This window comes from Poecile atricapillus, chromosome 12 (assembly GCF_030490865.1).
Source record: "Poecile atricapillus isolate bPoeAtr1 chromosome 12, bPoeAtr1.hap1, whole genome shotgun sequence".
Lineage (NCBI taxonomy): Eukaryota > Metazoa > Chordata > Aves > Passeriformes > Paridae > Poecile > Poecile atricapillus.
Window position 1 is genome coordinate 16,205,292 of NC_081260.1, and position 14,517 is coordinate 16,219,808.

The following is a 14,517-nucleotide window of genomic DNA, read 5'->3' on the forward strand; positions in this document are numbered from 1 at the left end:
CTCTTTTGACTCATTGCCAGTTCATGAACACAGATCCTTCAGTCATTCGTGCATATTCCTACTTCATTACAGACAGCACAAGTTTTACCATGCAAAGCTCAACCTCAACATCTTGGTCTTTTCTGTTTGGTTAACAAACCATAATTACAGCTGAAGGTGAAATGTGTATTGGCTTAAACAGGAGATAGGAGTAGTTATTTATTTTATTTCACTTAATTTTTATATATATATTTGTACTTAAAAATGTGCCCATACAAATCCAGAAAAAAGCCCAGGAATTAGTCTGGGAGATGGATGATACAGCAAATGAAACAAAATCAGCCAGCCACAGATTGAAAGTTTTGCATTTCTCTATTTGAGGAGAATGACAAGTGCAAGATTATTGAGTATTTTTTAAAAAGCAGCATTCTCCAGTCTTGAAAATTGTAAGTGGCACCTGGCTGGAATGAAAAGAGAGGATAAACCAAGACTTGAAGTTCTGAAACTGATAAAGGTCCCTTAGGAAACTCCCCATAAATATTATTATATAATTAAAAGGGTTCAAAGTAGTCCATAAAGTAAAGGAATTGATGTGTCTCATATGCAGTATTTTTGCCTCGACTTCACCAGAGAAACCATAAACAAAAGACTATAAAGGCCTCAGCTGAAATGAGTTCTTGCCAGCTGGATTCTTGTGAAGACACACGTGTCACCAAGGACTCCAACACCAAACTGTAGCCAAGAGACATCTGAAAGTTAGGAGTGAGTAAGAGCCAGAGACTGACTTTCAGGTAAATCAGGCTATTGGTGATAACACTGCTAAAAATCAAATAAATACAAATTAATACAAATTAACAACTACCTTTGAAATTACGGAAGCAGGTGATTAAAAATGATAAAGCAAACACTGTTCCTACTTGGAGAAAATCTCTGTTGGAGGCTGATTTGCCTCAGTTCCACCGCTGGGTCTGTCAGGGCTCTGCTTGGAGCTCTGTGTAGGAGCAGAGATTTAGTTTGGGCTTTGCTGCTGCAGTGGTTGAAATTTAACATTATCTGAGGGTACACACAGCCAGGGAAGGGCTGCCAGACCCTCTTCCTCTGTTTCCTGAAAGGGCATGTATGAAACTATCTGTCAGCTGCAGCAGGGTGGTTTGGGGACAAATTTAAGTTGTGAAAGGGCTGTGGCTAAAAAGAAAGTTATCACTTATAAACCAGAGTATGTGTAATCACCTCTTTCATAAGTGAATTTACTGAACTCATACACAGCAAAGGCCTCCTTATTGAGCATTTCTCTCCCAACATTACAGTTCAAGCAAGTTTTGTGTTTAAAATACTCTTTAGGAATTTAAAGCCAGAGAGTAGCAATAGTGGTGCACTGAAATCTTTAAGGCATTTGAAATGAGATTATACTCAGCTCGCTCACAGAAATGAGAATAGCTCTTGTTTTTCTTTCAGAAGTTGTAAACTGGTGCCAGACTCTATGTATGTGTGATGCTTTTGAGAATTCAGGATGGACACTCAGGATTTAACATCCATTTTTCATTAATCCAAACATAGCACACTCCATTTAAATGCTGCCTTTTCTTCTGCAGAAAAGAAGACGTCCACATTGCACTTATTAAACTTTAATTAAACTATATGTCTAGGAAAAGAATGCTTCTACTGTAAGCAATATGTGGGCCAGCTATATTGAAGTATTTAAAGTTTTGATAAGATGTTTGCATTTTAATCTGGTTTTGGGGCGATGTCTGCAACCTGAATTTCAATCCCATTGCCTTGATAACAGGGTTTTCTCTAGGTTGTGTGTTCTTAAAGTGATAATATATAAAATGAAGACAATAAAAGGGCAAATCTTGTAGTCTGAATAACAATTTTTTTCATTTGGATGTAATAAATCATAATGCGCAATACTCATTAGAAAGTTGTTTGTTTGTTTAGTCTTAGCACCATCTTTTTCAGGGTAAGATGTTGGCTTAGCAGATCCCAGATCCATGCAGCTCTTTGATAAAGTAACTTCTCCAGGAGCACAGTAGTTATTCCTAGAACTTGAACCACCTCTCTCAGGCATTCTGCACCACAGAATCTCTGAGGGGGGCAAGGAGACTTTGAGCCATTATTTTTACTTCAGCTCTGTGCCTGAAATGGCTCAGAACCCAGAGAGCAGAGCTAATGGGAGCACGGTGTGCCCTCCCTTTTTGTACCTCCTTAGCACCTAAGAGCAGCACTTCCTCTGTTTGATGGAGTAAATAAAGGAATAGGCTGTAGCTCCTCACACTGGGAATATTAATTCTATATAAAGAATTCATTTTGGCCTTTCCATTAAGCCAGAAGAGACAGAATTTCCCCCCTCACTTCAGAAGAATGCTGTGCTGTTGTCAATGTTGAGGCAGATTATTAGGAAGATTTGCAAGAATAACTACTTAAAATGGTCACATTCATTTTAAAGAAAAGAAATATAATTGGTATTTGCATAGAAGAAAATGGATGAATTTAAATTTTAGTTGATTATAATTATTGTCTTCATAATCATCATCATTATCTTTGTATGTCTAAATGACTGATTCAAAGAAGATTTTTTAACACATTTCACATGTCAGTGCAATTCTTTTCTGTTTTGTGCTTTAGTGCTTGGGGTTTTTCATTTGCTTTTTTCAGTCTGAACTTTTCATGGAAGCTATTGTAATTTTTTAAAAGGTGGAAAAATGTTTCAAAAGAAGTCAGATCTAGAAGTACTGCATACATCCTTCTTTGCTTCCAATAAAATGTAATCAAATTGTACAGAAAAACAGGTACATAAATACTGTGGGATGGCACTTTAAAATATTCCAAAGAAAGAGATTTTAAATAGTGAGGTGCTACCTAAATGTGGCATTTTGAGCCAGACAAGGGATGTTAAACAGCAATAGTTGCACACAAATCAGTAGATGAACTAATTGAAGTGGTAGTGCTTCCAGATGAGGGTAGCATTCAAAAAGTCCATTAATGAACTAGGACTGTATGTAGACACTGAGCTCCTAAAGATTTCCAAAGTTCCTAATAATTGTTTGTATTTCAGCACTATGGATACTGATCCATCTGGGATTTAATTCTGTATTCCCTGGTAATGTTGCTACAGTAAACTGTGTGTGTATTCAACTAGTAAATCTATAGTGTGAGTTTATCAGTATTGGCAGTTATGAACAGTTGAGATCCACAATATTTGTTGGTGAAAGCAGTTTCCTTTTTCCAGAGTTTCTATCACATCAAACCAGAGATGAACAATCAAGACTACAAAGGCTGTATACTGTGCATAGCAAAAGTTTCATAATTCCCATTTCCCTGATGACTTCGAAACGACAATGAATAGCATTTTGCAACAGAGCATCATCAGAGCTGGTGTGATAGCTGCAATTCCTGATACCTGGCATCTGTGAAAAACAGGGCTTGATCTTCCAGAACTTAATGTTTCATTTTATTTTGTTCCTTTAGTCTTCCATGAGGGCCAGTGAACCAAGTGTTAAAATCCTGTTTCTGACCAGAGTTACTGTGACTTGTGGAAACAATTGCTCCCTGAAGCCTTGCAGATGGCAGTTTCCTGATAGCCTCTTTTCAGATGGCTTCCTGCATGACCAGGAATTCCCTAAATAGGAATTGGGAAGATGGATTCTATGGGAAGCCTTACTTGTCTTTGTTCAATTAAGTTATGGTGTCTTTCCTATTTTCTTGGGATGAACAGAATCACGTTCATGCCACTATACAGAAAGATACCTTTAAAAACACATTTGGAGCTGTGAAAAATCACAGATGAGCTGCCTCTGCCCAAGAGATGGACTGAAAAGAGCCTGTTGGAAGGATTTCCCTGAGTGGCTGCTTGTAATATTTTGGCATTTAGGAAAAAAAAATGGAGGAATTATCAGATGGACTGACAACTGATGAGCTGCAGCACAGCCATGGAAATCCTCTGGCCAAAAGACAGACTTTCAAGTTTCCTCACTATGTCCAGGAATTGGAATTTTTAACATGAATTTTGTATGGAAAAGAATTGCACTGAAAGATGCTGGATTCAAATAAGTTTCAATTAATGGAAAATATCATCAAACCCAGGATTCCTGGCTAATTTCATGCACTGAAGTGATCACAGCGTGTTCAATCAACATTCATTATTAAAATAGCAAAGAAAATTGGTGTCTGAAGTCCTATCACTCTAAGGAAAACCTTTTTATTTTCATATTGATCATATAAAATAAACCACTATCTAAAACAGAACACTCAGTTCCATTTTTAAAATTGAAACTATATAGTATATTTACATTTTAGGGAAAAATATTTACAGTGCAAAGTCTCTATTAAACCTTACTTTATTCTATATTCATAGACCTTGTGGGAAAAAATAGGGAAGATCTTGTCATATTTAAAATCATAATGGAATCAAATTGTAAGGCATCCCTTTAGAAAAAATTTGGAAGAAATACTTTCAGCTTACGGTGCTCCTCAATGCAAAACACTCTAGAATTCATAATACTAATGAAAGATATCAGTGATGGTTTCCCAAGGTACTAACAGGTTTTAACATTATAAATATGGGCAAGGAGTGTTTTAAAAAAACCTCCAGGATGGTTATGCATTAAATAATTATGATCACAGGTGTTCCAACCTGTACCTTCAATTCATGGCCTGATAATCCTTATGCCTCCACAAGTCACTGGTAATTCCATCAGAAAGGCAATGAAGTTAAAGTATATAAAACCAGGTTTATGTAGGATTACATATATTTTTCTGGGTTATCAATATTTGTCACATCAACCTTGATGTGAAAGTAAGAAAGAGGAAAAATAGGTAGATAAAGTCAATAATGTCTCCTGAAGATGAAGAAAAGCGCTGCTTCTTTCATTTGACTTTATCCAAAAGCTCAGAGGACATACTGAGACACAGAGATTGGTCAAGTTAAAAACAAAACCTGCTCTTAAATATTTGATTCTGATCTCACTCTGAGTTGCTTTGACTGAGATTCAGACAGACTCAATTCTACTGTGGATTCAGCCTCCCCAGCTCAGGCTTTGTGAGGGGTAAAATCTCAGAATGAGTTCTCAATGAGACCTTTCCCTCCATGTCCTATAAAGAACTATGGAGTATCCTGGAGCTAATTTCGTTCAATACTTACTTTTATTTAAAAAAAATAAAATTAGGTTCATAGTATTTTATTCAGCTTCCACCAGAGCTGTGAGAAGAGTGACCCAAGAGTTGGCAGAGTGGCAAGAAGGCCTCAGGACCAGGCTCACTCCTCAGGGAGTTGAAAAATGGATGAGAATTCAGAGGCTTTTGCAAGGTCTGTGTGAACTCAGGAGTAAGCAGTTGTGTAGATCACTGCCCTGAACTTCCCCTACACCTGTTCTCTCCAGACTGTCTCCCTAATTCCCTGTACACCCCAGACCTCTTATTTAGGTGGGATTTTTATTCCTCAAATGGAGTGTGAGGTAGAACATCCTGGACTTCATCAGCTGCAAACAGTATCCCAAATGAAAGTACTTACCTATTTTTAAGTTTGCATTCTAAGTGAAATTCAAACCTTCGAAGGCACATGGTTCAAGGATCAAAGGGTCAAAATGGCATTTACTACCTCAACCAGTTTGGACCAGTTCCATTGATTTTTACTCAGAACTCCAGACTGATTTCAGTAGGAACTGGCAGATTGACATTACCTTATGGATTTCGGAAGAAATGTAGTGTTTGAAAAGACAGTATCATAAAATTGATGTTCAATGCAAAATACCCATTGATCACTATTTCTGTCAATAAGATTTCTATAATTTGAAAATAGTAAGACACTGAAATGTCTAGTAGTATCCAAGATAAAAATACCACTCACTTCCATGGAAACAGAAGCAGGCCCACATTATGAATACTAAAATATTATCTGTGTAATGAAGTATTTAAATCTTTATTATACCATTACTGGTTTAGATAGTAAAAAAATCAAAGTATCTATAGAATTTTAAAATATGGTAATTTCTTAATATTTACTCTCATGCTTATAAAAGATCTGGACTCCTGAATGATGTAAATCAATTATCCCTGTGTGTGTGAAATGCTGTAACAAGATCAATGAGACCTGAACACAAGGAGGCATCTTAGGATAACAGCTGCAGATGCACACATTCCGTGGTAAAAACCAGCCAAATGAACACACACTGCTCACCCTGATGGTTCTCCCTCCCCCACAGAAAATCCCAGCCAGTACCCTGCCCAACTGTAAATGCATGAAAGGAAAACCAAATAAGAGCAGGTAGCAGTCAGGATATCAGCACGGGCACATTGTATTAAAGTACAATAAATGGTCACTCTTAGAGGTAAAAGGAATGCTTTGCATTCAGCTTGGGAATTTATTTTAGATGGGACTTAATGGTCAGACTCTGCTTACAACCAAAAGCTGTACAGTTAATGGCTCTGTGGAAAACTGCATGGACAGATCTTTACTGCCTAAAATACACATTGGTTTTAAAGATGAGCTCAAGATGATTACTTTCATAATATTAATAATTCTGCCAATTGGATTTCCACAAAGTAGATTCAATATAATACTGGAAATATTTTGTCAATAAATCAATTATACTTCCACTGAGTCTGGATAGCTATAAATTGTTTTCTCATAGATAAAATTCTGTTTATGAAAAACTATTTTCAAGGAAACTACTTCTAAGGTTTTTATTGGAAAATGCTTTGCAGTTAAAAGAGAAATGAGAATTAATGGAAGGGCCACATAAGCCTTATATGTATAAATAAATGAAAAAAAAAACAAACCTCAAAACTTTTTTTTTTTGCTACTTGAAGTAGAATGTGATGACCACGTTTAAAAGTACCAAAAAAACGTAAAGAAAATTAAATACCTTCTTATCCCACTAGATGGTGGTGCCTTCAGATTAGGGCTGAGATGCTCAGACAGACAGTGCCAGAAAACTTTTGCTTTCTTTAACTGACCTGAAAATGTGGAGAGTTGAGGTAAATCTTGTTCCTCTGGGAATAGTAACGAGCATTTGGGTCTGATGACTTACTGAATATATTGAAGTACATGGAATTGTGTTCACAGTGCTTTGCTATGAGGTGTGTTTTAACTTCAATACACACCTAATAGTATAAAGTTTTCTTCCTGAAGAAGAAAAGGTACAAACAACATTGAACATTAATGATGATTGTATCTTCTGTAAAACAGCCTTGTTCCATTAAGGTCCTGATCTTTCGCTGCTCTCTCTCCTCAATCAAAATCCAGATTAACATGGAGGATCATTAGCAATGTCTCTATCTTGTATTCATGGATTTCATTGGAACAAGCTTAAAAGTACCACTCACATTTTTGTATGACAAATGTGCTTCTGGCTTTCAGAACCAGTATTTACACATGTGTTAGACAAAAAGTGATAGTGCCAAACACAGCAGGTCACATCTCTCCAGTGATAACACAAGTGACATTTTGATGAATAGGAAAAGTGGATGGGACCTTGTTTGAGAGAGTATGTTTGTGCTTTATTTATCTCAGGATCTGTAGTAAATGGTCACATCCTTCATGCCTCACATAGAGCATGAGCTGGGAGCGCGGGGCAGGCGCTGTGAACTGCAGAACTTCTCTCAAGGGCTGTGTTTGTCCAGGGCTGGCCCAAGAGGAGGCCCCAAGTCACGCTCAGTGCATGGAGGGAGCCTCGAGGCGCTGTCTCACCTGGGCTGGAGTGAGGTTGAAGATCACAGAGTATTAAATGTGCAATCCTGCCAGTGAGCAGCCACCAGTGCTGGCCACACAGGCTCTCTCAAACCAGCCACAGCGCCCTGTCCAGGGCAAGCCATGGGGACAAACTGCTGAGTGCACATGGCTGGCCCAGACACCACCCAGCCAAATCTGTGCAGAGTTGTCAGTGATCAGTCAGAAACAACATTTGAGACTTGCACTGGAAAGAATAAAATAAGTCTGAACTGTTTTCATTTTGCATAAATATCATGATGCCCATTGTTAGTATGAAAAATTTAAGATTCAAATTAAAAACTGTTTTGTGGATGAAGAACTCTAGTCAGGTAAGCTCTAACATTAGGTTTTACAATTTTCCTTTTGAAGATGGTGTAAGGTACAGGAAAGTTAAGGATGACCACGTGTGTCATGGAAAAGACATCATTAATCAAGAACCCCAGACTACTTCTGTCATCTGTAACTTGCTGCTCAGTGGGTTTTACTCATATCACCCCATTTATAATACCTGGAGTCATTTAGAAACCCACCCTCCTTCTGGCAGAGTTTGCTTCATGCTTATTTGCTGTATATTCCCTTCTATTTATTCTGTTCCTCCTATTTTACTCCTTCATTTTTTGATTCCTGTGTTTGCAACATCTCCTCAATTTCCTCTTTCTGTTGCAGGTAATATAATGAACAGCAGCACAAAGCTAAGATACATCACATTAGTGTGGCTTCCAAGAAAGATTACAGACCCAATAGTCCAGATACTTCCATGTAAGAACATCACAGCCAAAAAAGGCTTAATCTGACTTTTTAATGAGCACTTAGCAGGGAATTCCTTTGTATATACAGAGGGCTGAGACAGAAAAATGGATACAGAAATGGATGTGGATGTCTGGTTCTTCTGTAGAGCTTTAATTGTTTTGCATGTTAGAATCTTCCCAAGTGTATTTGGAAGAAGGGATCTGCTCTTACTTTCTCTAGAAAGCTAGACAGGATTTTCTGAAATCCTAAAGAAGCAAAATCCACTCCAGTCCTTGTTACTTGCTGCCATTAAGGGTTGAAATGCAGCATTTGCCAAGAGTGCAAGTTCCTTTATTTGATCCCCTTGACTGTACCAGTATAACTGCCAATCACAGGAAATACCTCTAATAACTCTTCCTTTTACTTAATAAGGAATACCACATCTTTAAAACATTAGAAACAGATGTCACTGCATTACTTCACTGCTGATGTATGTAATAGAAATGACACACTAATTAATTTAATGCAGTATAAATGTACTGATTATTTATCATGGCTGACAATAAAATTATGAAAACATTCAATTACAATCAGTGGTAATTCATTATTTATTGATTCTGCGTTATGCACACATTAATACAATACATTTAATCACCTGAGAGAAGAGATCATTTTTCTATTGATACTTAGACATTTAGATTCATCAGTTTTATGTAAAATCCTTGATGTTTAGGTGGGAAGTTTTAATCCACAATTCCAAAAAAACCTCAGCTGAAATGTCAGAACTAAATTGAATACAAGTGTCAAGTACGAGTGCGTCTAGAAAAATGTGGGCACAAAGAATGACACACTAATTTCAGTCTCTTCTTTTTCTCACGTCAGTGGCCTACATTTGTTAATATAATTGTGGGTACTCTTTCTCAAGGAATCCAAGGCATTAAACACTAACCCAGCAGAAAGTTAATACTGTTTTTTCTTCCTTTTCAAGGTGCTCCTTGAAGTAGCACCATCAGGGCTTTGCACGCTCAGGATACAAGCTCAGAGCTCACTAGGGCAGGTTAGCAGCTTTCGACTGGGCCCAGAGAAATTCCCTTGTTAAGGACGAGGACAAGGATTTGTCACTCAGACTCCAGATGGGTTGGAATTCAGAAAAAAAGGTGTTTCATTTTGTTATGATTCGGGTGCACTGCAAATGCATCTTCCAGTTATCTTTTATCTTTCATTTTGGACCCTTAAATTACCTCTGACCCTTGTAAGTCTATGTTCATATTTATTCCCTCACACTTGTTTTAGGGACAATCCAAGTTCTTACTAAAAAGTAGCATTTTTTTTTCCTATAATCTACTCCCATTGGACATAATCTCTATGAAGTTCATAGAAAAAAATCTTCATATTAAAAAAAAAGAAATCACATTTTGATATCTATGAAATTCCTATTTTTATTGTCCTCCCTCATGTTTAGCTACAGGAAACTGAGATGAAGCACAAATAGCACTATTGAGCTTTCTCTAAAAAAAAAATAGTTATTTTTAGTATTAAGTATTTAGTATTTTTACTATTTTACTGCTTCACTGAGCTGTCATTAGTTTTCCCCAGTGTCTCCCCCTCGTCAGGTGTGTCACCCATCCCTTTCTCCCTGGATCCCATGGAGAGCAGGAGCCACGTTCCTGCCAGCTGGCAATGAGAGATTTCCAGAATGCTGTTGATTGGGGCTTTCCTCTTTCCTCCTGCGTCAGGGAAGACTTTCCCATCTCACTCCAGTGGGGCATATGCAAGGATGATAAAAACAAAAACAAACAAATGGAACCTTTGCTTGACATCTTGCCATACAAACACAGCCAATTTTTGTATAGGATTAATACACAATACACCAATATTTCTATGGCTGCCAGTGTAAGAAAATGGAGGGTTTTGCACACCAGTTAAAAAGGAAGAAAAATAACAAAACCTTACTTTTAAAGTAATATTCTGAAATACTTCTTTCAGCTATAGGGAGGGTTAGTAGTTTGTACACATTCATATTATGTACTGCTGGACTCCATTCAAATAAACCATCTGGATACTTTATAACTGACAAGATATTACTGGATGATTGTTAGGCTTTAGTAACTTTGCCTTGTCTTTAACAAAATTACAGAGAAATAATAATATTCATGGATATAGTTGATTTGTATATGCTTAGTTGAACTGGACAGCTGGCTGGCATTAATTCTCAAACCTTGAGCATTTTCTAAGTTTCAGAGCAGTTCTTCTCTCCATGGACAGTCACCTCTCAAGGGTACTGCTTTTACTACAGCCTTTATGATTTTATATTGCTTCATGCCACTCCAACTCGCTGGGTGTTGATGTGCAAGGCTTCCTCTGGCCTTGTGAAAATCCAGTCTTATTTAGAAATATGTTTAGCTTGTGGAAGGCATTAAAGTCAAAAAGGAAAAAGAATTCTCACGGTGGATTTTGATTGTGGCATTAATCTCAGAGGGGGAAAAAAAAAATCTTTAAAAGGGCAGTGATTGAATCTGATTTATTAAATCTCTTAACAGCAATCATGTTCAGAAAATTAACACCCAAAAGTTTCTATCTGGAGTCAGTTATTTACTATTTCTATAATTTCCAGTATATAAATAGATGAGTTCAGGGCTTGATTGTACTGAACACTTTGCCAAAGTAAGTAGCCCCTGCCCCACAGAGCTTCCAGTCTAAGATTTGAGCCTAAAAAGATGCATGAACTAGTTCAGAAAACACGAGAATTCTTATTGAAAGGTATTAATTTAAACTAAATTATGTGAAAATTCTGCCTCGGTTTCAGGCAATGAGGTTAGAGACCTAAAACTAGTGGCCAGGCTTCTTAGAACACATCAAATCAATGGGGAGAAGGGGAGGTTCCTCCAGAGTGTAATTTAAGATCAGTTATGTTCACAAATATAGCAATTTAGTTAGCATACAGTCATCTTCTCTCATCTAAAATGGGATTACTCATAATGCAAAAAACATTAAACTTTGCAGAGAAGGTGCCTAAATAAGCAAGCCTAACAAAAGGAAAGAGAAGATGGCACACACAGGCAGTGGAAATGCTCTGTTGCTATTGCTTGCTTGGCATCAACTTGAAAAGTTTTATTTATTCTTTTCTGCTTGCTTTGTTTATTGAATGGCTTAGGGAAAGCTAAAAACAAACAAAAATAGAAAAAAAAAAGAAAAAAAAGAGAGGCGTGAAAAAGTTAAAGGACTAGGAAAGAAGGAAAGATAAAGAATGAAAACCAGTGGCAACAAACAGGAAAGGATGTTGATACGCAGGAAAAACGGGAAGAGGGTGGGAAAAGAGGTGTGATACAACACTGCGAGAGGGTGAGAAGCAAATAACCGATGTAGGCAGCGTGCCCTGGGTCTGCTGATGTCTGATCATGCTTCGGCTCCTGTTCAGAGAGAAGGGACGCAGGGGGCTTGGCAGTTCCTGTGTCACCCGCCCGGGATCGGGTGGAGGAGGCGCAGGATGTGGCGGCTCCCAGGATGCTCGCAGGCCGAGGTACCACATGGTGCTTTTGGAGGCTGCGGGAGGAGAGGGCCGAGCCCGCTGAAGCTAAAGCACAACTGCTGCCGCATCGGGGCTGGGGATTTCAAGCAACTCCGTGCCAGACCTCCCGAGAACGGGCTCTGCCCGGTGCAGCGACCACAAACTCGCACACCGCTCACACCTCCCCCGTTCTGCCCGTGCCCCTCTCTGGAGGGTCTCGGCTTGCCTCAGGCCTGACTCAGTGGCCGTGGAGCCCTGTGCTGGCCCGGTGCCACCGCGCTCGGTGCGTTCCCGGTCCGCGTTTGCCTCTTGTACCAAAGGGAGCCTCGCATCGTCCCCCCGCTCCCCATTCCCTTCAGCTCCGGCGGGGCACAGGTGTTCTAACGCTGACAAAACGTGCCAGGGCTCAGCGACCTCTCCAGCGCCCTGGGGAAGGGATGGGGACGGTCCCAGCGCTGCCTTCCCTCCGCTCCCTTCCCTCCGAGCGCGGGGGACCCTCTCCCGGTCCGGGCACCGAGACCCCCTCGCAGCCCGGGGAGCCCCGCGGCATCCCGCCACAGCTCAGAGAACGGGACGTTCTCCCAGCCCGCGGAGCGGGAGCCCCTCGCCGCCCCAGGGCTCCCCCTAAAACTTTGCCCCGAGTTGCGGGCGCCGGGCCGCGCCGCCCTCGCTCCCTCACGCCCCCCGCCCCAGGTGCGCGGCCGGCGCTGCCCCGCCCCGCCCGCGCCCGCAGCCACTCGCGGCGGCGGCGCTGGCGGCGGGCGGGGCGCATTGGCTGGAGGGCGCCGTCACTCTCCCCCGGCGGCGCTGGGGAGGGGTCTGGGCGCTGCGTGCGGGCGGCGGGAGCGCGGCGGTCCGGCGGCAGCGCACGGAGCGCGGCGCGGGGCTGAGGCAGCCGCGGGGAGCCGCGCCGGCCATGGCGGTGTCCGCGCCGCCCGTCATCGCCGCAACTTCCAGCGGCGGCGGCGCGGGGGGCTCGGCGGGTTTGTTCCGGACGGACCCGCTGTACTCCAGCCCCGCGGAGTCCCCGCGCCTCACCAACAGCCTCGTCAATACTTTCCTCTCGGCCGGTGGCGGCGGGGCCGGCGCGGGCGGCGGCGGCGGCGGCGGCAACGAGTGTAAGATGGTCGACCTGCACGGGGTGAAGGTGGCCTCGTTCCTCGTGGAGGGGCAGGAGCTGATCTGCCTGCCGCAGGTCTTTGATCTCTTCCTGAAGCACCTGGTGGGAGGGCTGCACACGGTCTACACCAAGCTGAAGCGGCTGGATATATCGCCCGTGGTGTGCACGGTGGAGCAGGTCCGCATCCTGCGCGGGCTGGGGGCCATCCAGCCCGGCGTCAACCGCTGCAAGCTCATCACCAGGAAGGACTTCGAAACTTTGTACAACGACTGCACCAACGCGAGGTGAGCGCAGGCTCCGCTCTCGCCCCCGGCCGGCCCGCGGGGAGCGCGGCCGGGGGCGGGGGCGCGGCTCCCAGGGCAGGGGGGCGTGGGGGGCACCGCGGGGCTGAGCGGGGCTGGGGTGCGGCGGGGCCGGCACGGAAAACTTTCCGTGCTTCCATCGGCCCCCGCCATGGCCGGGACCGCCGGGCAGCGGAGCGGCACCAGCGCCGGTCTCCAAACTTTTCTCCAAACAGGGAAAGCCGATAGTTCCCGAAAACGCTCTTTAAAACAAACAAAGACAAAACAACAAACCGACCCGAATCCCCAAAAGTTTTCTCCGTTATTTTTTGTCCCGCTGGGACCCGCGGCTGTGCTCCCGCGGGCGGTGCCAGCCGGGTGCCCGGGCGGGGGCTGCGGGTCCCGGTGCCCCCGGAGCGGCTCCGCTCCCGCAGCTCCGGAGCGGCCGCAGCCCCTGCCCGGCTTCGGTCAGCGAGCCCCCGGATCCCCGCTGGCTCCTGCATACTCGGGGTTATAATCCTGGTTTGTGACCTCATGGCTGCTGCCTTTAGAAATGATAATGATCTAAATAAACACAAAACCCTCTCGGGGCTCGGCAGGAACACTGGTGCCGTGGGGCAGGGTGTAAGGCAGGGACTTTGCAGATGCCATTCCCTGCTTCAGCAGTTGGTGAGGGACGTCTCCAGAAACATTTCCATGTCAGCGTGCTGCTGCTTTCTGTGGCAGCAAACTTTCTTTACAGACGCTTCAGCGAGCTTTGGGTGCGATATCCGACCTGCAGCGCCAGCGTTCAGTGACTGTGGGCTTTGTGTCGCTGCTCCGACCTGCTTAGCACTGAACGGGGGTTTTATTTTTAATAACTTCATTTCGTGCCAGTGCGGGCCTGATCCTGCACTCGCTGCTGAAGCAGGAGCAGACCAGGCGTCATTCTTGAGTGCAATATTTGCTTTGTTCCAGATCACTTTATATTACAGGTGGCAGTTTAGAGATGCGCTTAATTCCTAGATCTGTTAATATGGACTATGTGCTTTTTTTCTTGCTCTCGTTCTGGTTCTGTAGCTCCTTCTCCCGCTGCCTATTTCAATGTCAGGCACCTCGATGACATCACACCCACTGCTTTATTAAAGTGATGGGTTTGGAAGCAAGGTCTGAGACTTACATTAATTATATTCAAATACATTAGATTACTAAG

At 42.5% G+C, this 14,517-nt stretch overlaps 1 protein-coding gene across 2 annotated transcripts in view; it reads left to right on the plus strand.

Moving 5' to 3' along the window:
• Positions 1 to 12,621: 12,621 nt before the first annotated feature.
• Positions 12,622 to 14,517, plus strand: part of DACH2 (dachshund family transcription factor 2) — a 247,915-nt gene continuing 246,019 nt past the window's right edge. Inside the window, exon 1 of one of the 2 annotated variants that reach the window (XM_058848085.1) lies at positions 12,622 to 13,328. In XM_058848085.1, coding sequence (XP_058704068.1) covers positions 12,841 to 13,328 — 488 coding nt within the window. In that variant the 5' untranslated portion in view covers positions 12,622 to 12,840. The remainder of the gene's footprint in view (positions 13,329 to 14,517) is intronic. The other variant, XM_058848084.1, reaches the window with a different exon arrangement.